Here is a 27,607-nt window from a genome sequence, read left to right as displayed (position 1 = left end):
TCAGAGAACAACAAAATGTTTATGTGCTTTGAGGTTGGACTCTGACTCTCTAAGGACAAATCATTTTTTTTTTTTTAAACTTGCTACATCAATGTCATTGAGTTCAAGGATGGAAAACCAGGTGGTCATTGGTCAACTAAACGCAGGAATGCCCTCCTCCCCTTTGGGACAAGCAAAGCAGAGAGAGATGGTGGCTGCCGCACTTTGCACTTTATGGGACAGGAAACTCATGACTTTCCTATTTGGGGTCGGTCTTTCTGGGTTCCCTTTCCCCCTTCTCTCAGTCCTTGTGTTTATTAGTGCAGCATTTCCCACACCTGCTGCTGTAGAGGCCAGGAGCAGCCCCAAAGCCCAAGCTCCCGCCTCGGCCACGCGCTCAGCGTCCCCGCCGCCGCGCAGTCACCTGTGTGGCCAGTGCCCCGCAGTGGCGCGCCCGCGTGCTAGTGGCCGGCACCTTCAGAGCCAGCGACACAGAGCTCAAGCATCCCCTGCCTCACGTCAGCAGGCGACACAGGTGGGACTCCCTTCCTGGCCCGAACCCCTGGCGCAGAGTCACCCAGGGCTGCGCAGCAGGTCGCAGCCGGACTGGGGACCAGGCTGTTGATTTGGGCAGCACCTGCGGAGAGCCACGCAACTTCTCCAGGCCTCCTGCCACTTTGGAAACTGCCCGGGACTGCGACCGCAACCCCTTAAGCTGGGGTTGCCGAGAGAGGGTGGGTTGGTTTGAAAGACACAAGGGGAAAAAATGTATTGTGGGGCGGGCTAAGTTCCCCACTCTCTTCCCCCTCCCCGAGCAAATTAAAAACAAAACAAATAGAAAAGCCAGCCCGCCAGCCAACCAAAGCCCCAAGCTGAGCCCCAGCCGAAGCACTCCTTTAAAAGGATTTGCAGCGGGGAGGGAAAAAGAACCAGAGCCGACCGAGGAATCGTTCTGCAAACCCAGGTATGTTGACGCCATCTAAGAAACTGGGTATGGGAGTGGGGGTACGCTACTTGTGGACGGCAGAGAGAATTCTTTGGAGGGGCCTGGAGGGTCTGCGTGCATCAAGGCAGTTACGGACACAAGCGTCCTCTAGAGCTGCGGACCTGGAGACACAGCACCTGAGTTCTGCAGTGGTTTCCCGTTTATCTTAAGTGGCTTCAGTGGCGGGTGCTTAGACGAACCTCCATGGGTTTCTTCATCTATCATGTTTAGAGGGTTAGATTAATATCTTTTCTGAGGGCCTTTTAATAATACCTCAGGTTTATTAATACTCCATATTAAAAATGTAGACGTCTGTAATTGTCAATCTTGCTAATTTCGTGAAACTAAAAAGACTTCATTGATCTTGGGGGTTATTATGTGCACTTATCTATGTTTTCAGGATTTTTCGGCAAATAGTTGTAGAGAAAACAAAGTATTTGTAAAGAGCTTGGAAATATATAGTTTATACATGAATAGGTCACCTGGTACTAACTTAAAAATCATATTGCCTCTAAGCCAATGTTCCCAACATTGACAAACAAAAGAAATAGAAAGGAAGGAAGGAAGGAAGGAAGGAAGGAAGGAAGGAAGGAAGAAAGAAAGAAAGAAAGAAAGAAAGAAAGAAAGAAAGAAAGAAGAAAGGGAACTACCTAAATGTGTGGCTTTAACATAGTACTTTTTTTGTATTGTATATTTGGAGGAAAAATATTTTGGAGAACACCAAAAACTGTACCTTTCCCATCAATTCCTGAGTCGTGCTCACGACCTTTTAGCATAAAGCTGTGTACAGAATGTTTAAAAAGTGGTTTTTCAGACCGCTTCAGAGCGTGTCCGAAATGAGCCACAATAACAGAGATGACAACTTCAGTGATACCTTTCACTGTCTTAGAATGAATCCCAGAAGACAGTAGAGGCTAACTAAATAGATCAACCAGAAATTAGGAATGCACGTATGTGCGCATGCGCGTGTGCGCAGGCGCGCAGGCGCGCACACCTAGTTATACTGTAAAACATCAGTGTAGTTACTTTTTGCTTCACTTCTGATTTTTTTAAAAAAAGCACCTCGACTCACTTACTCAGGCACAGAATGAGGCAGTAGCTTTAATCAGCACATACAATATTTGAGTATTAATGTTTTGAAAATTGAAAGTTCGACACTGCCAGTTAGGTTTGGCATAGAAGCATTTCTAGCTCTTTTTGTTGGGTGTGCTCTAAAAATGAAGTAATCTTTTACTACCCACAGATGCTTTGTGTGCAGTCTGGGAGAGCAGAATAGGTTTGAAGTACTCTTTTTGGGAACACATTTGAACTTACTTCCAGCGCTGCCTTTGGGCTGGAAAGGGGATCAGCCAGCCAGCCAGACATTTGTCTGCCCCACAGTGCCTCCTGAAGCAGAGGGTCTTCCCCTTTGAAACTCCAAGAGTGAAGTGAATTCCATGCTGATTAGCCAGGGAGTCTTAGAACTCAGATCCCCTGCTGGTGCTTGTTTGAAAACAACTGGAACGTTTCAGGCATCTGTTGCTCATATCCAGGCCTGCTTGTTCACGGCTCGGGGGAGCTGTGGTGCTTGGCAGGCGCCCCTTCCTCTTTTGCAATGTGAGGCTTTCTTTTCCCATGAATTTATCGAGGAAAAAACAGTCATTGCTTCAGACTTAGATCACTAATATAGGACCAAATGGTTTGTGTTTGTCCAGTGGGAGGTCTTGGAAGTAAGACCTAAACTTACTCAGAAAAAAAAAAAAAAAAAGAAAGAAAGAAAAAAAAAGAAAGCCAAAATAAATGAATTCACTTGGCAGATACTGCTTTGCATTTTTTTTTTTTTTTTTTACCCTTAGAGGCAAACACTCATACTAAAAAATATGTCCTGTGGAGTTAAAAATGAAGAAAAGGCTTATGCTCGGTTCAGATTCTTAAGATTTTATGTGATTTACAAATTCCAATTTTAATTAAACTAGAAAAGTGCAAATGTTCACCTACTGGCTAGACTTCATAAATACAGGCTTTTGGAGTTTCTATTTAAATTGATCTGGTTATAGTTTATTCCTTCTCAAACACACACACACACACACACACACACACACACACACACACGCACACACACACACAAATAACAAACAATATATATAGCCCAATCTGGCGTTAAACTCATTTTGTAGCCTAGGATGGTCTTGAACTTCTCCTGCCTCTACTGCCTCGATGCTGGGATTATAGGTGTGGACCACCCATTTATGGGGTGCTGGTAATCAAACCCAGGGCTTCCTAGGCAAGCACTCTACTGAGTGAGTGACATACAGCTCTTATAAGTGATTTTTAGGATGCAGTGGTGATACTGTCTGTTGTCACGTGATCTTAGTCTTTACCATTTGAACTGTGACAAATATAGGAGAAAGGCATATAAATTAATTCATTGGCTGATAAACTATATATCGAATTATTGCAATGGGTAATTACAAGACAAATGCCTTTCCACTCATTATTTTCGGAAAGATAACCTGACAGTATCCAGACTTGTTGCTTGCTTCTTTCTTACCATAAGCCTAGTTGGGCCTATTTTAAAAGATAATTTATATGATTGTTGAGTGTATCCCTTTGTAGATTATTTAGACTATGTATTATGTCTGTGATACTATTATTTTCTTCTCTTCCATTTAAAGCAAAATACTATGAAAGAGTTGTTTATATTTTCTGTGTTTTCGCTTTTTCCCCCTTAAACCCATTCCTATCCAACTTTAGTTTTGAGTACTTTTCCAGTTCGGATCTCTGATGATGTCAGCTTTGACATTTGGTCTCGGGGTTCACTCCATTTCAGCCATTCACAGCGCTGTCCCAGCTGCCCCCTCTTCTCCCTTTTATCCAGGGCAATATGTGCGTCCCCATTTTCTTTTTCACAGCCTGCACCCTTCTGTCTGCTCTGCTGGTCCTTCCTCTCCTTAAGTGTTTATTCTTTTCTCTCTCTCCTCTTTGAAAATTTCTTCTAATTTCTGTCTATATACTGAGGACTCAGAAAGTGATAGTCTGTGTCTTGGCTTCCTGCTCAGACCTTTTCCCCCAGCTTCCCACCCAGCATCTTCACTTGGCTGTCCAGTAGATTTTTATTTCTAATTCACTGTGCTCCAAATAGAATCTTCATGATCCACTGTCTTCAGTCCCTCTCCTCTCCAGCTTTCAAATTAGTTAAACCCTAAACCTTGGAGTTCATCCCTTACAGTCTATCATACCTCATGCATATGTAGATAAATCTTCTATGTCTTATTTTCAAAATAAATCCAGGATACAATTTCTTCACTTACTTCAGTGGCCATTACAGAGTGCCCTAACCTTTGGATTATTGCAGGGACCCCTTTATTAGTCCTTTTGTATCCTTTCTTCTCTTCAGTCTATTCTCAAGAAAAGAAATGAAATGAAATGAAAAAGGTTTTCTTTTTAAAATACACGTGAGGGGCCAAGAGAGATGGCTCAGCAGTTAAGAGTACTTGCTGCTCTTCCGGAGGACTGTGGATCAGTTCCCAGCACCGACGTTAGGTAGCTCACAATCAAATGAACTCTACCTCTAACTCAGGGAACCCTGATGACCTCTTTTAGCTTCTGTGGGTATGCATATGCATGTGCATAAACACACACTCATAAATAAATAATAAAATTTAAAAATTTTAAAAAATTTGTGTGTGTGAGTACTTTTTATATGTATGTATATAGGCATACCATGTGAGTACCTGGTGCCCATGGAGGGCTGAAGAGGGTATCAGATTCCCTGAAACTGCAGTTACATGTGGGTGCTGCGGATCAAATCAAATACAGGTTCTCTGGAAGAGCTAACCACTGAACCGCTTCCACAGCCCCTAAAATAAAAACCTTAGTAAGACATACACATCCCATCCTGACACTTTTCTGCTCCAAACTCTTTGGTGGCTTTCCATTTTGTATGTTTTCAAAGCCCAATTCCTTGTAATAATTGCAAGCTCCCTCTGACCTCTTACCCTTCCTTTTCCGATCTCTTCTTCTTCCTCCCAGGCACCTGGCTTTCCTGGAGTGTATCAGCGGCCATCTTTACACTTCGGCTTCCTCTGTTTGGAGTGCTCATCTCTGGATGTCTGCATGGACTGATCTGTTGCCCACATCACCCTTATGTCTTTGTTCAAATGTCTCCAGGCAATATTTGAACTTGCCCAGCTTCTTACTTTGCAATGTATATGTCCCTTTTTCTTTCCTTTGTTTTTTTTCTCCATGGCGTTTATTCACTTTCTAAAATGATATGTGTATACTTTTCAGTCCCATTACCAGTAGACCATCACAAGGGCAACATTTTTAATTGTGTGTGTGTGTTTTGTTCAGTCTCAACTCTGGTGTGTGTGGGTCAGAATTGGTCAGGTAGTTTTTTATTTAATTTTTGTTTTTTCTTATTGACCTGTTCTGACTTGACTGTTCTGACTTTCTGTTTTCGTTGCTGAAAATTCAGTGTTTCTCATCTTTCCTAATGCTGTGACCCTTTAATACAGTTTCTCATGGTATGGTGACCCCCAAGCATAAAATTATTTCATTGCTCCTCCATAACTCTAATTTTGCTTCTGTTATTGTTATGTACATATCTAATATACCGGATATCTAATATGTGACTTCCCCTAAAGGGGTGGGGTCATGAGCCACAGGTTGAGAACCGCTGCATTAGATGACGGTGTTAATTACTCTGCAGATTCTGTGGTCAAAATATATGACAGACAGGACTTAGGGTAGGAAAAACCTAACTTAGGTCAAGCTTTCAGAGCATTAGGTCTTTAGTTGCTTGTTTCCATGCACTTTAGCAGACTAGCACTAGCAGGAGCATGTGGAGGAAGGCCAGGAAGCAGCTTAGGGATAATATACCCCATAGAACTCAACCCTAGTGACCCATCTCCTTGAGTTAGATGCCTCCCCACCCCCAAGCCTTCAGAACTTCCTCAAACACCAGCTGTGGAGTAAGTCTTCAAATCGGAGTCTCTGGGAGACTTTTCAGATTCAAACTGTGAGAATGAATAGAATACATTTACAAAGTTGATTCCCTCAAAATGGCTATTTAGGTTCTCTCCTTCTTCTTTTCGACATCCCCCCCCCCCCAGCTTGTTCCCTCCCATACTTCCTGCTATTTTTTATAACAAAATGCCACAGACTGAGGAATTTATAATGAAGACAGTGTAGATAATAGCCTATTCAGGATTCTGGAGGTGGAAAATCCAATGGCAAGAGGCTGTACCTAGGGGGCTCTTCTTGATGAGTTACAACCTGGCAGGGTTGCTAGCAAGCATGAGACAGAGGCCAAGAAGGCCAAACATAAACAAACCCCAAATAGCCCAGCAAGTGTTAACTAGTATATGACCTTATCAAGTCTCTTTAAGCCTTAACCTTCCAATTTTGCTGTATTTTGAGCTGAGCTTCCGACACATGTGATTTGGGAAACATGTTTGACCTATTGAAGCAGAAGACCTATAGAAGGCTATAAGAATTCAGATGCATAGTGCAAAATAATGTTTAGAGGACAAAACTAATGGTCAAATTATTAAGTCACAAAAGAACAACAACAAACCCCAACAAACAAATCAAAACAAGCAGGGCTCTGTAGCATGTGCCTTTCATCACAGCATTTGTAGGAGTATCTCTGTGAGTTCGAGGCCAGCCTGGTCTACATAGGGAGTTCCAGGCCAGCTAGAGCTACATAGTGAGATCCTGTGAAGCATGATATATATTTAAACTAAATAATAGCCAAAGACTTGAACCAAACAGACTCTCAGGCACTTTTGTAATGATGTTATTTATAATCGGCTTTAAAAAATGTGAAGTCATGTGTAAGAACAGCTGTTACCAAATGTTGTCTTGTGAAGACAAGGACAACTTAGTTTTTTCCCAGAATTGTATTTTCTCACTTTCCTTCAACTGACAGCTGTGATTTGGGTGTCTAACCTATGAATTAAGAAACTATAAACATGATATAATTGAACAATTGTATTCTATATCCACCAAGAGAATTTCTGAGCCAAGCTTCTCAGTGTGTCTAGGAAATGAAAAAAAGATATAAATCGTGCACATACATAATTATGGTGTGTGTGTGTGTGTGTGTGTGTGTGTGTGTGTGTGTGTATGTGTGTGTGTGTATGAGAGAGAGAGAGACAGAGACAGAAAGACAGAGAGAGATATACACACAAAGACAGAGATGAGATAGAGAGAGAGTCAGAGCAAGAGAAAATGAGACCACTGATTCATTTTACTCAGAGAGAAAGCCCACTGGCACATATACAAATACTCATTAATTGCAATTGCTATTATATTTATAAGATGCATCCTTTAAAATTATGCATATTAATCATATTAGGCCTATGTGGGAGGTATGTGGGTATTTCTCTAATGACCTTGGGTTTTAGAGCAAAGCTGCTGGTCACAGGTGTGATTGAGGGAAGGACTTTCTCATGGAACTGGTAGAAGATAGAACATAGTCCGTAGAAAGCTGTGCTTGGAGCTTAATGGCTTCCTCATCTTTTGATAACACACCCCAAATTTATGAATCAGTTCTTCCATAGGATTTTCTGTTGCCTTTTGCTGCTCCCCAGGGCTGATCTCACACATCTCCCTGACTTACAGTGTTCTTTACATTCCTCCCTACTCTTCAGGGGAAGGGCAAGCAAATATTCACTTTTTAGAAACTTTTATGAACTTTAAGCAAATGTAAGATCACTGATTCACTCTTTTAAAATAGTTGAATTCTTTAAATTAGACACTATAGATTTTTAAAGACACACCACCATTTTTGTGAGATTAAGATAACTACTTAACTATTCAATAATATTTTCTTCATTTAAAATTTTAGCTCTATACTCACTGGAAGAATTTACTTTAAGATTATTATTTATTTTAAATTTTATGACTTTGTTTATGTGTGCACACATGCATGTGCCACAGCATGTGAGAGGAGGTCAGAGGACATCTTGTGGGAGTCAGTAGGGTCCTGGGGATTGAACTCAGGCTGTCAGGCTTGAGATAATAGGGCAGTATGAAAGAATACTGAAAATGCTTTCATTTTCAAACTTTTCTCCATGTTTTTTTCCCTCTTTTTGTAGGGAGTGGCTCTACTTAGATTTACCTAAGTAGAGCCACTCTCTGTGGCCTGAAAACACAAAGCTCAGATACTAAGTTTGAAATAAGATATTAATTTGTTGTAGAATATTATTTTAAGGTGTGTTATTTTTGTTTATGTTGCATTTGTTTAACTCTGTAAAGCTGTGTTACTTTGCCTGTCTAAAACACCTGATGGTCTAATAAAGAGCTGAATGGCCAATAACAAGGCAGGAGAAAGGATAGGCAGGGCTGGCAGGCAGAGAATAAATAGGAGGAGAGAGATGAAGGAATGGGGAGAGCTAGGAGCCAGAGAAGGGGGAGGGCTCCAGAAGCATGCTACCCAGCTACACAGCAAGCCACGTTGTAAGGGTAAGATTTACAGAAGCAAGAGAATGGGAAAAACCCAGAGGCAAAAGGTAGATGGGATAAGTTAAGAAAAGTTGTCAAGAAACTAAGCCAAGTTAAGGCCAGGTACTTAAGTCTCCATGTGTGAATTTATTTGGAATCTAGGTGGTGCCCCCCCCCAAAGAGCCAAAAAACAAACACCACCACCATATCCAACACATACATCATATGTACCACATCTCCCCACACAAACATTCACACGACACACATACACAAGACACATACCATGTGCACCCCCTTACACACACATATATCACCCCCATCATATACAAGGGATGACATCCATAACATACACACACACACGCGCACGCACAACATACAAACACTACACGTACCACATAAATATACATATAACATATATCATATACTTAAAAATTATTTATTTTACATGCATTGGTGTTTTGCTTGCATGTATGTCTGTGTGAGGCTGTCAGATCTTGGAGTTACAGACAGTTTAAGCTGCCATGTGGGTTCTGGAGTTGAACCTGGGTCCTCTAGAAGAGCAGTCAGTGCTCTTTACCACTGAACCATCTCTCCAGTCCCATATCATACACTTATATGTACATATAATATAGACACACCACACACAAATACATGTGTACATACACCACATAAACATCATACATACATTCTGTACACATAACTCAGTAAGCAGTGTTTCATGGCCCACCCATGTGTGTGCCTGCCTCCACTCCCCTCTATGGCAATCTGTGACCTGAAGGCTCCTCCTCCAAATCTGATCTGGAGGAGATGGGGAGGGGGAGTGAGTGGGAAGAACTGTCAAAAACAGAGAAACCTAGGGAAGGCCACAATAAATTTTTGAAAAGTAATATTATAGATTAAATGTGACTCAGTGATTATTTTTAAGATGCCCCACCTCTTTGGGTTATGAAGTTGGTCTTCTTGGAATGTTCTTATCAATTACTTTGCGTTGGAAGAAGACAGACAGATGTTACCGCCCAAATCTAAGTGTTGGCTAGTCTGTGGTAACTTATTATGTCTATAGTGGTGTGAATTTGCTTGTTTTTCCTTGAAAACCTTTCTAGGCTAAACTGGAGATATGGAAAACTCTCTCTCTCTCTCTCTCTCTCTCTCTCTCTCTCTCTCTCTCTCTGTGTGTGTGTGTTTGTGTTGTATATGCTGTGTGTGTGCTATGTGTGTCATAGATGGTGTGTTTTGAATATGGTGTGTGTTATGTGTGCCATAGATGGTGTGTGTGTATATATGTATGTGTCTGTATGTGTTGTATATGGTGTGTGTGTGCATGTATTGTGTGTGTGTTGTATATGCTGTGTGTATATGTTGTGTATGTATGTAGAAGCCACAGGGGGGTGTTAGATGTCCTGTTCTTTCATTCTCCACCTTATTCCTCGGAGTCAGGATCTCTCACAGAACCTGGAGCCAGAATGGCTTTTTATTTGGGTGCTGGGTGTTTGTACTTAGGTCCTTCTGCTTGTCCAGCTCTGACCCGTCAAGCTGTCTCTCTCTCCAGTCCTGAGGCAGATGGCTTTGACTGACATTTCTGAGAAAGGAGGGAGAGGCTTTTACAATTATTTTCAATTATTTCCTTTATCCTGGCTGAACTCCAAGCACTGATGATGGTGATGGTGCAGCCTACTCTGACTGACACATTTCCATATTAGAGTTTTGTTCTCACGTGGGGATGCTGATTCTACCTTCTGTTGAAATGACTTCTAAACACATTGTTCCTTTTCACTGTCAGTGTAGGATGACTACTGGGTTGGTGTGAATGTATCAGCCCCAAATTTATCTATGGAATCTTAACTACTAAAGAAGTGGGGACTTGGATGGGGGGGGGGTGCTTTCTGTGCAAGCACAAGGACTGAGTTCGGATTCAGAGCTCCCATGTAAAAGCTGAGCACAGCAGCTCTCTCTTGTAATTTCAGTGCTTTGGAAGTGGAGACAGGAGGATCCCTGGGAATGGCTGGCCTGCCAACCTAGCTTAGTTGGTAAGCTCCAGGTCCAAGTGAGAGACCCTGTCTCCAAAACATAAGGTGGGCAATTCATTGAGGAAGACATCTGACATGGACTTCTGGTCTCCATTTGCACGCATGTATATGTGGTCATATACACATGCCCATGCACGAGCACACACACACACACACACACACACACACACACACACACACACACCCCAATGAGGCCTTTAAGGATATGATTAAGGGTAAATACCTCATTTATAGTAGTAATGTCTTTATAAAAGAAGCCCACGGGTCTGGTGTTAGGATTTTCTGCACCCTTTCTGTTAAGTACTGTGAATTTACTTGACATCAGCAAGTGTGGAAACTCTGGCTTGTTATTGGGAAACATATTCAAATGAATGCTGTTTTCTGTGTTAGACTTATTTAGGTCAACTTACCATTAGTTCCCTCTTTGCTTGATTTTTAAAAATCCTTTATAAGTACATATTTCTTAGATATAACAAAAGGTTTCGTTTTGATTTTCCCACATGTATATAATATATAATGGTCTCCAGGACCTTTCTCCCATTAAACCTCATTCCTGAAATTCTTCTTTTGTGTGAAAAACTTCTTTCTTGAACCAACTATTGCTCTTTTATTGCTAATGCCAAACAGTTTAAGTGGGGTTACTTGTAGGAACATGAGTGAGGGGTTATTTACTTAGGTAAACTTACCAGTGGCTGTATCACTGAAGAAAATCTATCTCCTTTAGTAACTATTAACTTCCTATAATCCTCAAGAGGGGCAAGACTTCATGAACTCTTCCATCCTTTGTTACAGAATGCTAAGGGGTTCAGTCCTATGCAGGTAATCATGGCCACTATTCAGCAATGCGACAGCATGCTATGCCTGAAAAACAGTGCTCCTCTGACTTACATTTTTTCCGCCGCCTGTTCCCTGATGTTCCTTCAGCCTTAGAGGTGGTGGCATCAATATCCCATTTGGGCCCGAGCACTTACTTATTCTCTGGACCTTGACCAGCAGTAACTGCCACCCATCACACACACACAAAAAAGCTTGTCTGACCAAGGCTGGTAGCAGAACTAGTCTCTGAGTATAAACGTTATATTACATAGGCTGTTTGGCACATCTTTTATGTCCATCTTTGCTTATTATTCCTCATCATAGTTTTAAAATTCTGTTGTTTTTATGTAATGTTTGTGTTTTTGTAAATGTCCTTAAATTCCTTTTGGTTTGGGTGCACGTAAATATTTCTCTCATTGAATCTGTGTAAGAAACCACTTTCACAGCCTGAATGCCCATTCACATTTGTAATTGTTTCTCTATCATATACAAATGGAAGCTGGTGGCATGAATTAACATTATAAGAATAGTTTCTGTTTTGCATGGGACAGTGAACATAGGCTAAGCCTTCTTATCTAAGAGAACAACTGATGCATTTGGTCACTTAGTGGATGGGTTACTTAAATGTGAATTAAATCTGTTTTGGGACCAAATTACAGTTAGTTTACTAAAGCAGCCCAGCAATGCATTGTGTTCATGACACATCCTGATTATGAATATTCTCCTTGGGTTTATTTTATGAGAAGTCTGGTACCAGGAATGGGTAATATAAAAATGGTATGTGTGTGTGTCTTGCATATATTTCTTACAATTAGGTCCTGAGGACTCCAAGCGCTGAGCTGGTTTCTAGAAATTTCAAAGAACCCTTGTGATATTAGTGGATAAAGAACCAGAGTTCTGATGAAAAGCAGAGTTTGAAAAACAAATATATTGGAGCAGATTTATTAGATTACAAATGGCTTATACATTTCTAGGATCTGTAAGAGTATGCAAAGTTGGAAACTAACACACCATGGTGTGTTTACCTATCAACTGGTGCTGTTCCTCATATGAAACATGTTTCCTGATAATTTATGCATTATTTGTAGTGAAAATGTTATTTCTATTTTAAAATAAAACTCCCAGTTATAGGCAGCTCTGGAAAGGGTTGCAGAGATCATCCAACAGCCATATTTGCAAACAAGAGGGAGGCAGAATTAAATCCCCAAGTCATCTGGCTGGTTAGAAGAGCCCAAGGTTGCACCTAAGACTTGTAACACCCAGTTCAGGGATTCTCACCTCAAAATACACCATACAATAGACTGAACTTCAATTTGCGATCATAGGAAGGCTGAAATGGGACTTAGAGGGTAGAGTGCATGTTGGCATTGGCACTACTCCTGGAGAGACAACAAAAGTTTACTCACCCTATAGAGGGTGAGTAAATAAGGACACCATCAAAGCCCAGTTCAGTCAACTCAAGAGTTTTATTGGGGTTACGTATGGGGTACAGGTGAGGGGGACTTACAAGAGCAGAGATGACTCAATGACAACTGCATCAACAAAGCCCATTTGAGCCTGGGTATCCACTCATGAACACTGTCAGCCTGGAGCACACTGCACAATTGGCAGACAGCTCAGAAGGCTAGAAAGCACCTCTTTCAGGCTACTCATGTGCTCTTAGCCTCTTCCATGCAGGTTGGCTAGTCTGCTTTTTCTGAGCAGTTAGGCTTGTCTCAGCAGTCCTTACTTCTATATATCCTTGGAGAAAGAGGGACTTAGTGAATCTGGCCAGTTTCAGGGACTTCCTGAAGCTTTTGAGTTGTTTACTTCCTAAGTTTAAAGAGATTCCCTGTAGGATGAATTTTTTCACCTCCCTTAGGACATCCTGTTTCTTAACAAGCTCCCTTCAAAGATGGAATGTTTTTATCTCAGAGGAATTCATTACATAATAAGGGAGCACATGTCTATAACCCAAATGCAAGGAGGTGGAGATAGGAGGATCCCAGAGACTTGCTGGCCAGATGGTCTAGCTGAAGTAGTAAGTTTCAAGTTCAATGAGAAAGAGCCTGTCTCAAAAAATAAATGATAGAGTTATAGAGGAAGACAGCTGATGTTGACCTCTGGTTTGCGCACACACACACACACACACACACACACACACACACACACAGAGAGAGAGAGAGAGAGAGAGAGAGAGAGAGAGAGAGAGAGAGAGAGAGAGAGAATGAATGAATGAATGAATGAATGTAGAGTTTCATCACAATTCCAAGCACAATATATTAAAATGTTATCATTCTAACTCATGGCAGCAGAATATCCCTAATATTGGGGTGTTTTAATCCATCAGATATTCCTTGGATTTCTCTAATATCAACATGACTTTATCTGAAAATTAATATATTTACAAAGGCATTTTAGAAATTTTTTTCTCCCTTTATTGAAACTGAATGTAAAGTTGTTACCTGTGCCATAACTACTTGGCTTTGTAGCATTATTTCAATAACTTTAGAAAATATGGTAAAATAAGGATGACAATAAAAACCTGACCATGCTAGCATTAACAGTCATTAGATTTTCTGTTATGTACTTGATCAAAACTGTGAACACTTGCTTAGTTGAGAATTCAGTCTTATCCTGCAATACTTACCCTGGGTTGTGTGGCATAAAGAAACAGAGTGACTTTTTAATTTTAATTATTTATTGTTCTTTTTACTTTGTAAGAATGCATAAGCATCACAAAAATTATAATTTAACATGAAATCATTCTGTAATATTGACCCTAGATATTAGAGCATTGAAGTTTGAAGACTTATTTGTAATCTTTTTCCTTTTGTATTTTTCATAGATGGCCAGTACATGTGAGTTTTTCTATGTGCATTGTTTTGTTTTATTTATTGATTTATTGTTTTCCAGGTGGACATCTCTGCAGTAAGATGATTTGTCAGAAACTCTATGTGGTTTTGTTACACTGGGGTAAGTTGCATGCTCCTTTGTGTATTTGGAAGAATATTTCTGTAGATCAATTTCTAAAATGGAACTTTTATGTTGAACAGCAGTTTTAGTGTCTTGTGGTCCCAACCCATGCCTATAAATACCTGCTCTTCTGTGGTTCCACCAGGAATGCATGCTACCATTCTTTCACCTTTTACCCTGTCAAATAAGACAAATATAACATTGTGTTTTGGTTTTATTTATTTGATTTTGTGTGTGTGTGTGTGTGTGTGTGTGTGTGTGTGTGTGTGTGTGTGTGTGTTTGGGAAGTTGACTATGTTTCGGTGAGATTTTTAGTTTATACATTCCAGCTACCTTGTTGTTGGGTTTTATTGGTATTAGACAAATTTTTAGAACTTTCTAAAATGTAATAGACTTTTAGCTGTATGGTTTCTCCAGAGAAACAGAACTGATGGTGATGATTTGTGTACATATGTGTGCACACACATGTGCATGTGTGAAGATGTTTATAAGCAACTGGATCATGTAATTGCAAAGGCTGAGTGGTTCTAAAATCTGCCTCTGGAAAACTACAGACCCAGGGGAGCCAATGTTGTCTAAGTGTAGAGGTCTGAAACACATACACACACACACACACACACACACACACACACACACACACACATACACACACACACCTATATTCACATATATAAAGACAGGTGTACACCTTTGTACTAATGACAGTATGATGCTCTCTGAGGGGGATATTATCAAGAAATGGTGCATATGTTTGAGATGGTCACTGAATACCACAACTTTTCAAGACAATTCAATACATACCTGTCCCTCTTCTCACCCGTTGTAGACTTGCCCTTTAGAGGAAGCTTCTTTAAATGTTTTTGCTTTGTTTTGTTTGTTTATTTGTTTGTTTGTTTGTTTTAATGGTCTTGTAGCTGGAGTGAACCATAACATTCTCCTGTTTGAAACTAGCCATACATTGCCCATGTATTTTTTAACATAGGGAAATCTGGTTTATTATTTAGTTTTTGGTGCCTTGACTTTGTCAAATTCATTTGTAATTGTAATGTATTTGTATTTTGTTACTATGTATTTATCATGTAGGAAGTGTTTTGGAGTCTGCAAAATATGGAGAGTTGAAATTAACTGATAAGTGTATTATTTCACATTATCATTTTGACGCTTTGAGCACTTACTATCTGCTCTCCTAACGTTTTCCGAGAATGTATATATTGTCTTTATCTATAGTTAGAACACTGTGTGTTAGATCTTTGACCTTCCCCCTGTCTAGGTATAAATATAGGTATCATTTGACTAACTCATCTACAACTTCCTCTACTCCCTCATGATCCATATTCTGCTCTCTACTTGTTTAAGGTCAATTTATTTAGAATTCACATGGCCATGAGATTACATGGTGTTTGCCTTTCTGTGCCTAGCTTAACTAATATATGCCTTCCTTGTATTGAGAATGGCAGCTTCCTTCTTTTTATGGCTGAGTAATATCTGTTGCTATAGAGTGGATGTAAGTCGATTGTCTCCCATGATCCATTGTGATGGGAGATTTGGTCCTTGGATAATGGTGTCAGGAAATGCTGTGGAGCCTTCAAATTCTGGGTCCTAGTGGGTGGTCTTTACATACTCTGAGGCTTGTGACTCCTTGAGTTCTCATAAAAGCATCATCCTATCAAACAAGCCTGGCTTGATCTAGCTCTCTGCTCTTGACTGGAGGTTTATTCACTTGTATGAAACTGTAGTATGTGCCTACCATTGCTCACATCATCAGGTTGCCTTCCTTGAACATTTGCTGTGTTGTTTGGACTTTCAGTCTCCAAAACTAAGCCCCTTTTATTGTAAAGCTAGGCTGTGTCCAACACTTCATTATAGAAATGAAAAGCTGAACAGCGCAAACGTGTGTATGTAAACGGTCCTTTATCCATTTATTTGTTAATACTTAGGTTGACTATATCATGAACAGTGCTGTGATCAGCATCAATGATTTAATTTTGTTTCATAGACATCCCAGAGTACCACAGCTGGGCTGCATTTTTCAGTTTCTGAGGCACCTCTATGCCTTTTTCCCTAATGGCTGTACTGATGTGTACTCCCATTAACAGTGTGTGAGGGTTTTTCTTTCTTCTTACTTTGGCTAATGCTTGTCAGTTTTGTCTTTTTGAGAATTGCTTTCTAACAGGAGTGAGGTGTTGTATCATTGTGATTTTGACTTTGACTTGTCAAAGGATGAGCCTTTTCTCACATACCTGTTGACACTTGTGTGTAGACTTCCTTCTGTTTTATGGTCCTGGTGTTTTGCCTGCATGCATGTTTGTGTATAACATGCATACCTGGTACCTATGGAGGCCAGAAGGGGGTTCTGATTCTCTGAAACTAGAGTAACAGAGCTTTGTAAACTGCCATGTGTGTGCTGGGAATTGAACTCAGGTCTTCTGGAAAAGCAGCCAGTGCTTTTAATGGCCAAGCCACCTCTCCAGCTCCTTGTGTATCTTCTTTTGGCAGATGTTTGTTTGTGTCTTTTGAACAACTTAAAATAGGGTTATTTTTAGAGTACTTTTTAATTTTTTGAGAATTTCATACATGTATGAATACATGTATAAATCTTTGTCATATTCAATTCCCCCACCTCCATAATCCCAATAAATACATCTCCCACCCAATCTCAGAGCCTCGTTTTCTTTATAACCCACCAAGTTCAATTAGTGCCACACGGGTGTGGGTTCTCTTGTTTATTTTGGATATTAATCCCATGTGCAAACACACAGTTTATAGACTTGTTATCCCATTCTGTAGTTTGGCATTTGGACAGCCACTCTGTTGAATATTTCCTTTGTAGTTAAACTCCTCAGAGTTTGACAGAATCTTTGTCTATTTATTTTTGCTGCAATTGCCTATGACTTAGGAATATGTCTGAAAATATCACATAGCTCAGTGTCAGTGTTGCCCAGCTTTCTTTTAGTCATAGCTGCAGGGCTGCTAGTTAGGTCACTGATCCCTGTTGTCACTTTATAGATCATGAAAGATGGGAGTAGAGTTTCTTTTCCTGTTTTTCTTTTTTCCAGTGAATACCCATTTTTTTTTTCCCCATGCTGTTTACTAAAGAGACCATTAATGTTTCAGGGACCTTATGGCAGCCAGTTTTATTGAAGCTTAGTTGGTTCTAGGTGCACAGATTTATTTCTGAGTTCTTGATCCTGCTTCGTTGATTCAAGCATTGTTTTTTTGTTTTGTTTGGCTTGTTTGGTTTTGCATTATGCTGTTTTACTTAAGTGACTTGGTCCTATGTTTGGAGTCTGTTTTGGTCTTTTTTTTTTTCAAGACAAGGTTTCTCTCTATATCCCTGGCTGTCCTAGAACTTGCTCTGTAGAGTAGGCTGGCCTCAAACTCAGAGATCCGCCTGCTTCTGCCTCCAAGTGCTAGGATTAAAGGCATGTGCTACCATGCCTGGCTGGAGCCAGCTTTATTCTTGATCATGGTTTCTTTGGCTTTTGGTGGTCTTTTTATGGTTTCACATGAACTTTCGTAGTGTTTACTTTCTGTTAAGAATGTTATTGGCATTTTGATATGAATTACATTGAATTTGTGCATTGATTTGGATAGTGAAAAATTTTTTTAAAGATAGCTATCTTTCAATTGTATGAAAATAGAGCATTTTTCCATTTGTCTCTAATTTCTTTCATTCATGTTCTATAGTTAGTGTAGAAACCTTTCACTTCCTTGACACATTTTTTAAAAAATGTAGTTGTTATAAATGGGACCCTCCCCTAATTTTTATCCCTTTCCTTTTCTGTTGTGACAGGGGTCTCACAATGTTGCCCAGGCTGGTCTAGAAACTGCCAGCTCTGGTGATCTTTCTGCCTCAGCCTCCTGAGGTGCTGGAACTACAAATGTTCTATAAGTGTATTTTTTAAAAATTTCTTTTCCCTGTATTTTGAGCATGATTGCCATCTAATGTCTATAGTTCACATCAGGGTTCACTTTTGTCCATCTGTGGTCTTGGACAAATGCATGATGATGTTTCACCACTACTATAGAATCAGACAGAATAGTGTCCCTGTCTACTTGCCTCCATATCCTGCTTATTCACCCCTCTGCTTAGCTTAGATCCTGGAAACCAGCATCCTTGGTGGAGTCATGCAGATGGTGTCACTGTGATGGTTAAATTTCCTGTCTTTTCTTTCCTGCCTTGATTTTATCCTCCTTTGTCTGAATTATGCACTCTATCCATTTAGACACCAAAGAACATTCTGTTTGCTTCTGTTTCTTTACACTTTGTTACATTTAATTCTTCAAAAACTCTCATTCCATATACAATTCTCAGAATACTCACAGTGCATAAGTGAGTATATACACCACGATAAGGCATCAGATCATTCAGATTCGTTTGTAAAAATGAAGAAATGTAGAGTCAGTTGTTTATTTTCAAACTTTTTTACTTAAAGATCAGCTTAAAATCTGAGGCTTTTTGGGTACAGTGCCATGAATGTGCGTAGTTTTATGTTTAAAAAGTAATGATTTACCTGCAGTGTGAGTTTCCTGGAGGGAGTCTGTTGTTTGTATTGTTTCCTGGGGCATGGGTGGCATTTCCTATAGGACATCACACATCTGGAGGCTCCTGGGAAGGTTCAAGAGACCTTGCAACTATCTTTAAGTCAAAGACAAACTTTCTCTGAAAGCGTTTAGTGAAAAGTGTTAACATAATGTTGTGACTCTGCTAATGAATACTGAGTGCTTTAGCGCTTAGCGATATAATTAAACAACCAGATATTTATTTATTCCGAAAGTTAGAGTAATTTTATTATAAAAAGGAAGAGAATCAATGTAAATTTTCTAATACTAAATATAAACTTGTCAGATTAGTGAGGAAAACTGATGCAGGAATTTCCAAAGGGGAGGTGCCAGAGAATGACATTAGTTCAGCGACTACATCAAGTTCTCAACTCTTCTGCACCGGCAGGTGGAAGCTCGGAGTTATTCATTAGGTACTGACTACTCAGCACTCTAAAGCTTAAGTGTTTCTGAGTACTGCACCATTTAATCTCAAGCACTTTCTAGTCACATCTTGGTCAAAAAGATCACTTGTTTTCTGTGTCTTTTTACTGTCCTAACAGAATTTCTTCATGTGACAGCTGCACTTAACCTGGCGTATCCCATTTCTCCCTGGAGGTTTAAGTTGTTTTGTGTACCACCAAATACAACGGACGACTCCTTTCTTTCACCTGCTGGAATCCCAAAGAATGCTTCAGCGTTAAGTGGGGGTTCTGAAGTGGTTGTTGAAGCTGACGTCAATGCAAGTAGTGTCGACGTTTCTGAGATATCCAAAACGATCTTCCATTGTTGCTTTGGGAATGAGCAAGGTAAAAACTGCTCCATGCTAGCAGGCAACACAGAAGGAAAGACCCTGGCTTCAAGGGTAAAGGCTTTAGTTTCTCGCCAGCTAGGTAAGTACTTTCGTGTCCCAAGTATATACTGTTTGTTGTGTTGTGCCTGTATCCATCAAGATGTTTTAATTTTCTAAAACTTGTATGAATTAGATAGCTTATTATGTAATTAACGTATAGTATACATTTTATATAGTATTAAAATTTGGATTCAATATGCTCTGATCATTTAATAGATTATAAAGCTGTCATTAAGGGAACTATTTTACTTGTGAGTACACTCTTTAGAGTCTAAATTTTCTTAGAAGCAGAAAAAAACCGGTGCTGTCGAAGTAGCGAAATTTTCAAAATGTTTACAAATAATAATGATTGTGCAGGCAAAGAATCTCCCTGGAAGAATATGTTATTATGATTGAGTTTAATTGTCATCTTAAGAAAAACGCATAATGAAAGCAGAGAGCTTAGTTAATTTTGTATGTGAAAAATTGAAGGAACAAAACTATTTCTAAGTCTTCTGAAGGGGCAGAGAAGACTCAATTGACTCCATTATAGGAAAATACCCCAAGTAGGGAAGGATAGGCATACCTGAGTAAGGACTTTTGTGTGGTGTTAGCTAGATTTCCCAGTTCATATTAATGACCCTTCAGTCCAGATAATTCTTCAGGCTGACTTCTGTTCTGCAGAATGCTTAATGGTAGCCCTGGTCTCTACCCACTAATAAAAGAAGTATCTTTATCCCTAACCATAATAAATATCCCCAGCCTGTCAGAGTGGCACGTGAGAGGCAAAGACAGTAGGACTGTGAGTTCCAGACCAGCCTGGGCTACAAAGTGAGAACCTGTCTCAACAACTAAATCAAATGAAAGAAATGTTGCCAGATGTTCCCCCACCTACCCAGCTTAGCACTTCGATTATGTGGGTAAAAACACCCCATGTTGAAATCAGTTTAAGAGAAGGGGTTGGTGAGATGGCTCAGTGGTTAAGAGCAGTTGCTGCTCTTGCAGAGGACCTGGGTTTGGTTCTTAGCACTCACATCGGGAGCCTCATGAACACCTCTAACTCCAGTTCCAGGTGATCTGATGCTCTCTTCTGGCCTCTGTGAACTTTTGTGCCTTTGGTGCACTTAAACTCATGCAGACACACTCACACACACACACACACACACACACACACACACACACAGATAAAAATTATTACAAAAAGCATAATGATAAAACTTAATTATATTATAAAACTATATTTTAAAAACAAGTTAGTAGGAATAGTCCCAATTAAGATCATAAATGTTAATTTTGAATGAAGCTTTTAAATTAGTAAGAGAATATCTTAGTCAATCCATTGATTATTAAATTTGCTAAGAATGAACAGTCTTAATAATGAGCCTCGAATGATAAAAAATATCATTACCCTCCTTTTTTGAGGGGAAATAATTACCATACTATGTATTCCCACTTTATATTAAGTAAATTGAAGTTTTTGTGACTAAAATTAGGAGGGTAAGTTGTGGCTACCAAAGATTTCAAATACTTTGCATTTGGAGAAATACGTTAGTGTTGTCTTAAGTTAGTTTTGCCTTGCTAGTTTTATATATATATATATATATATATATATATATATATATATATATATATATATATATATATGATTTACTTTCATTTTATTTATGCATATGTGTGTGTCTGTGTGAATGATGGCACGTGTGTTTGGTTGCCCATGGTGGCCAGAAGATGGTCTCCAGTCTCTTGGAGCTGGAGTTACCAGTGGTTACGGGTAGTTGTCTTGATGTAATGCTTTCTCTTGAAAAGTAAACATTAACTAAGATAAATAAAAATGAGTCATGTCCTGTTTGGGTAGCTTGAGATTAAAAACAAGTTGAGAAATAGTGATTGAACTGAATTCTCTGATTTAGAACAGGTTGGGGCAGGGTGGCGGGATGGGGAGTGAAAGGCACTAAACTTGGTTGAAGGCACCAAATGGCTCATGGAAACACACTCCTAACAGGACCCGTTTTCCCCCTCTCGGAATGGGCAGCAGAAGTAGTGTCAGAATGCTGCTAAATTCAATTTAGTGCTTCTTTTTGACTGGGTTGTTCAGAGTGTTTTTGAGGTTTAATGCAGTTTATTTTTAATGCAGGTATAAACTGGGACATAGAGTGCTGGATGAAAGGAGACTTGACATTATTCATCTGTCATATGGAACCATTACTTAAGAACCCCTTCAAGAATTATGACTCTAAGGTCCATCTTTTATATGATCTGTGAGTACCAATGAAATTAACATATGACCTGATTTGTACAGAAGTAGATTATGAATCCCTCCCATCCCTACACTACCTTTTGTACATTATAGAGAGTGGTTTGTATGTTTTTATATCCATCTTCTCCATTATGTTTCCCCTTTCTCTTCCTGTTTATTTTGGCACAGAGACACTGTAGATATGGATGGACATACAGTCTAAAAGAAATGTGAACATTACCAGATCATTCCTCTATGTAAATTGGCTAATGTGTTTATTATAAGAATTATCCTGTTCTTTCTGACACATCCCTATCTATTTGCTAACTGAGAGAAGTTTTTTACTGTGTACAAACTTCATTGAAAACATTGCTAACATGAGTAGTTTAAAAAACTTTATACTGTCTTTAGGAAGAAACAACAGAAAGAAGTTAAATGGATAGGGAGCAGTTGGAGGCATGTTAGAAGGGCTGTGGTTGTATTGAGGGATTGATATAATGAAGGAAGTGAAGAGTTCCCAACTTTCTAATGACCTGGTAAATTCACAAAGCCAGCAGAGCTCACAACTGCCACAGCAAGGGACTTGGGTTTTTAGGCCTGAAGAAGACTCCTGCTGTGGTGGGTAGCTGGATTAAAGATGTGTTCAGGAGAATTGAAAGAGCTGATAATGCTCCAGTAATGAAAGGGGACAAGGAAGAAAAAGAAGGGCCCTTCTTTCCATGTTGTATTAATTAACTATCATAAGAACAATAGATGTTTTGTATAGCTTCTATTTTAAAGATTCTCTAAGGGTACAAGGTGCTTAAGATAAAACAAACCTTTCATTTCCATCTTTAAAAATACCTATCAGTGAAAGCTAGGAGATAGAGAGAAGAGCTGTGAAAATCCATCTTCCTGGCAGGGCACAGATATTGCAGTCATGGACTCACAGCAGCTGTGGTTGCCTGCTGTGGGCCCACTCAGGACTGGCTCTGTCAATTATCATTCCTGGATGTAGGAGGGCTTCATGGAGTTCTAATCTATGTGTTAGTTACTTTTCTATTGCTGTGATAAAACATCATGGCCAAAGCAATTTATAAAAGAAAGCATTTAATTGAGCTTATGGTTTCAGAGAGTCAGAGTCCATGATGGCAGAGTGAAGGCATGGCAGCAGGAACAGCTGAGAGCTCATATCTCAACATGCAAAGTAGGCAACAGAAAGAGCCATGGGAAGGGTGCAAGTCTCTTGAAACCTCAAAGCCAACCCTTAGTGACACACCTCCTCCTACTAGGCCACACCTCCTAATCCTTCCCAAACAGTTCCACTAACTGGAAGCCAAGTATTCAAATATATGAGTCTATGGCGGCCATTCTCATTCAAACAACTGCACTCTCCATGCTGAACTAAGAGCTACAGATAGATTCTGGGAAAGGAAGAGTCTTCATGTACCCACCAGTGAGCCTGCCAGGCCCCAGTGGACAGTTCCAAACCCGTGATCACTCAGGTGGCACTGGTTAAACTTGGTGGCTCACAACACAAAACAAAAAGACATGACTACAGGAAAGGGATTTATGGGGAGAGATAGGGGTTGGCAGCAGAGAGTTAGGAAGGGTTAAGAGTGAGAGTAATCAGAATGCATTATACACATGTCAAGGAACTAATCTTATTGACTAAAAAATTAAAAACTCCAAAGTCTTATTCAGTATTTCTCCCTAAAACCAATGACACAAGTTCTATTACAGTTTTTTTTTTAAAAAATTTACTAATTTTCTATTTTTGTCTTCAGTATCATTTATATACTGTGTGGCTCCATCTACTGAAATTTGCAGACCAGTCATTTTTTGTAGGAAAGAGACAAAGGTTATTTATTTGGTCCAGATGTTTTGAAAGGGATCTGCTTATAACTAAGCACAAATGTCCCACCTTCAGTTCAGAAGTCAGGTGGTAAAGGTACACGTGCTCTTAAAATACTGCAGAAGTTTCAGAGCTAAAAACCCAAAGTCTAATAGCAAGGGCTGGTGCTAAAAGGAAGAGTGATGTTTGTGAGGCCTCTAGCCCATGCCATATTTGCTTGTTGGCTTTACCAAATTGTGTACTTTGTCAAGTGGAATTTAGGTTGTGTTTACCCGAATGGTCACATGAGCTATTATGTACATTCAGCCCCTCTATGGTCTCAATCAGTGGCTAAAATGATTGGTATGGCCATTCCTTTGACAGTTGTTGTTCTGTTTATATGAAAGAAGGAGAATTACTTTTTTAATGAGTGAATAAGAAGTCCTAGGCTTGAGAAATTTATAGCTATAATTTAGGTAGCATTTAGTTGATTTCTCTGAGTCATTGTGTTCAAAAGGGACCACTGATTTGACAATTAATTCTAAATCCAAGTAAGAACACTTAATCTACTGACTTTTAGCTTTTAGTTAGCTCTTTCTTCCCACCTGATAACAGGAAACCTTTACACTGACTGTCTTGTGCATTCAAAACCCTTGGCAATTCATCTGTGAGCCATATTTATATTAGTTCAATATGCACAAATCATTATGTATAATCCATCATATACATATACTTAAGGAGATATATCACATGATCACCTCAATTGATGCAGGAAAGGTTTTTGATAAAGTTCAACATCCCTTTATGGATTAAAGCCTTGAAGAAATCATGAATAGAAATAAAGCACTTCAACATAAAGGCTATGACAGACCTATAGCTCTGTGTATGTGTGTGTGTGTGTGTGTGTGTGTGTGTGTGTGTGTGTGTGTGTTTATATTATTTATGTGTGTGTTTGTAGGTCATGAGTCTAGAAAGGGGATCATGGGAGGAGAGGAAGATATCTTAAGGGAGGCAGAAAATATAGTAATGAAATACACTTACTTGGGAAGCAAAAGTGGAGAACTAACTCAGGGAAAGAAGCAGCTGTAGGGGTGAGGGAGCATGTAGGGACAGTGGAGAAGGAAATGACTGAGAATGAGTGTGAGGACACATGTATGTAGAAACTGCAATGAAACCTAGTACTTAGTATTATTACAATTAATTAAAAAGAAAAGAAAACCTCAACAAAGATATAAAAAAATGAGAAAATAACTGTGAGGAAGTGTCAAATATGTAGTTACTGTCTTCATTTCTGTGGTAGACGATCAGCTCACTGAGTTATTGTCCTTGTTTTGGTGGTATACGATCAGCTCACTGAGACCTTGGACCTGTACATATTGTACAGGGAGAAAGCTACTGAGTTGTAGTCTTCCCTCAACAGAAATAAACACAATGACATTTGTTTCCCCTCTGTGCTCTGTTTAACGTGTCTGTAAATAATGGAATGAGAGTCACTGTGGCATGGATGGTGCTTGTTCCCGAAAGGCTGAGTTGACCATATTCCTTTACCTTTAGCACATACATAAGATAGCTGAAAATTTAAAAATAACTACACTTTTAGAAATACTATGTCTTTATCTTCATCTCTGCCTTTTTTTAGTAACTAATACTTGCCAAGAGAGAATACTGAGAGGATCCATTTGACTGAGCACCTAAGATAAATTGGCTCACCAGACACATGGAAAAACCGTAGTTTAGATTCTAGTTAATTTTCCACTTTGGGCAGGTTAGAGGGGGAACCAGCTAACCAAATTAGGATCTAGCAGATTTCAAAAACACCGGGTGTGCTGGTTCTATTTTTGGCAACGTCACACAAATCTAGACATACTTGGGAAAAGAGACTCTTAACTGATTATCTCTATCAGATTAGCCTGTGGAGCATTTTTCCCTGATTGCTGATTGATAGAGGAGGGCCCAGCCCTCCGTGGACAGTGCCATCCTGAGGAGGTGGGCCTAGGTTGTACAGAAATCAAGCCAATGAGCAGCATTCCTCTGTGGTATCAAGCTCCTGTTAGGAGTTCCCAAGGTGGCTTTTCCCCATGAGGGACTGTAACCTATAGCCAAATAACCCTTTCTTCCTGAAGCTGTTTTGGTCAGTGTTTTTTTTAATCACATCAATAGAAAAGCAGACTAGAGTCATGGGGAGAGTGACCACAGCTGTCGATGGAAAGTGATTCCAAAGGACAGCTGGATAAATCCCTGGCCTGTATCTAGTTGTCAGGGCAGTGCATCTCAGTCTTGCTTGCTCAGCCTCCATTGGCATTTGCTGTCTGTGGGCATCATCTGCCAGGATTTCCAGACCTTCTGTTTGTGTCATAGTCCATGGATGCTATAGCCAGGGTCATCCTTCTGGGGGAGGGGGGCATTCTAAAATAGTCTACTCAGAACAGAAACTTTGTGAGTTATCTTTTCCCATGCCCAGAATTGGTTTTGGTATTGGGTCATGAGATGGAGGTTGCATTTATGGATGGGAAGCTTTTTGCTTCTTTTATCATTAGGGGATGTCTACTTCTGAGATGCTTATGCCCAGAAAGGTAATTTCTACTGAAATGGTGTGGGGTTGGAAGCCAGAGAGAATACGTGTCATATTATATCCAGATACTGATTCTAGGCTGTTGGCTTTGATTGAGTGTCATTCCAGGATCTTTGGCTTCTAGAACCATTCTGAAAACCACTGTAACATTTCTGAATGCTTTGGTAATGCTCTTTTGCACAGTGCTTTATGCAGCATGGCTTTATGGCCAAGATTCTTATTTAGAAATGTTGGGACTTGCTTTAAAATAGTAATTAAATGTATCATTTTATTTTAAGGAAATAACCATTTTGTTTCATCAAAATTCACAAGAGAGATCTTTCAAAGGTTTCCATGCGTGAAAAAAAAGTGTGTTTTTCCAGGAGCTAAAATTTGATGTTTAAAAAGGATTTAAAAACCTATAAATATGTCCTCAAAGGGACAGACAGCATTGTTTGAGTTCAGATATTAATGTTTGTCTGAGAATCTGAAGGAGAGGTACTCTAAGAAATGTGATATGCCGGGACTACTTTAGACATTTATTTTTGACCAGGGAGGAAGTTCTTCCTTTCCTTTGTAAGGTCCCTACTGTGACCCCATATTCTGAGTTGAGTGTGGGGAATAATGTTCACAACAGACTTCTCCTTTGTTGTGTGACAAGACTTTTCTTGGGGAGACAACACACAACTATTCACTCCAGGGAGGGAGCTCATGACAGACCAAAGTATGGATACCACCAAAGTCCACCTTGGTGAACCAATGAGTTTTATTAGGGTTTCTTATAGGAATACAAGTAAGGAATTACTTACAGGAAAAGAAATGACTTAAAAATAGCTGCACCCCCAAAGCCCACCCGAGCATGTATGACAATTCAGCAAAGCCAGGGACCTGGAAGACACTGCATACCCACAGGCAGCTCAGCAGGTTGAGTTTCTAAATGACTCAGTTGATCTAAACCTCTTCCAGTCAGTTTGGCTGATTTCTGCTTCTTATTGTTTACTCTGGGAGGGAGGGACCTAGTGAATCTGCTCAGTTTCAGGTACTTCCTGAAACTATTTGAGTTTAAGGAACTTCTGGCTTAAGGAACTTCTCTGCAGGATGTTTCGGTCTGGGAGAAAACCCCTACACAATAGCCTTCATTGTGGAGCTGATAGAAAATTGTAAAAGCATAAAGTGCTACAGCAAAGGTTGAAAGTGTGATCATGTAATAAAAAGAGGGCCAGGGCATATGAACTAAGGTTTGTCAGTACAAATTAAGATTAGGCAAGAGCGAGTGAAGAGCATTTGCAAATGCCTGAGGCACAGACAGCAGAGCTGGAAGACTGAAGGCTGAGTGTGGTTGAGCAAGGAAGCCAGTGAACCCAGGGGCACAGTGTTCAGGTCAGGTCAAGAAGAGCTGCCTGCCTAGTCATGCTGGGGACTGACTTTGGACCTTCCTGGCTA

The 27,607-nt window shown here is 39.8% G+C and overlaps 1 protein-coding gene across 1 annotated transcript in view; it reads left to right on the top strand.

Annotated features, from left to right (window-relative positions):
* The first annotated feature begins 416 nt into the window (after nucleotides 1-416).
* The window catches only part of Lepr (leptin receptor), an 88,293-nt gene continuing 61,102 nt past the window's right edge, over nucleotides 417-27,607 (top strand). The window contains exons 1-4 of the mRNA XM_036177185.1: nucleotides 417-943; nucleotides 14,131-14,190; nucleotides 19,296-19,625; nucleotides 21,699-21,822. Of these exons, the coding sequence (XP_036033078.1) occupies nucleotides 14,151-14,190; nucleotides 19,296-19,625; nucleotides 21,699-21,822 (494 nt within the window). The 5' untranslated portion in view covers nucleotides 417-943; nucleotides 14,131-14,150. The remainder of the gene's footprint in view (nucleotides 944-14,130; nucleotides 14,191-19,295; nucleotides 19,626-21,698; nucleotides 21,823-27,607) is intronic.

The sequence above is a fragment of the Onychomys torridus genome, chromosome 2 (genome assembly GCF_903995425.1).
Source record: "Onychomys torridus chromosome 2, mOncTor1.1, whole genome shotgun sequence".
Taxonomy (NCBI): domain Eukaryota; kingdom Metazoa; phylum Chordata; class Mammalia; order Rodentia; family Cricetidae; genus Onychomys; species Onychomys torridus.
This window is presented reverse-complemented; position numbering and strand designations above follow the sequence as displayed.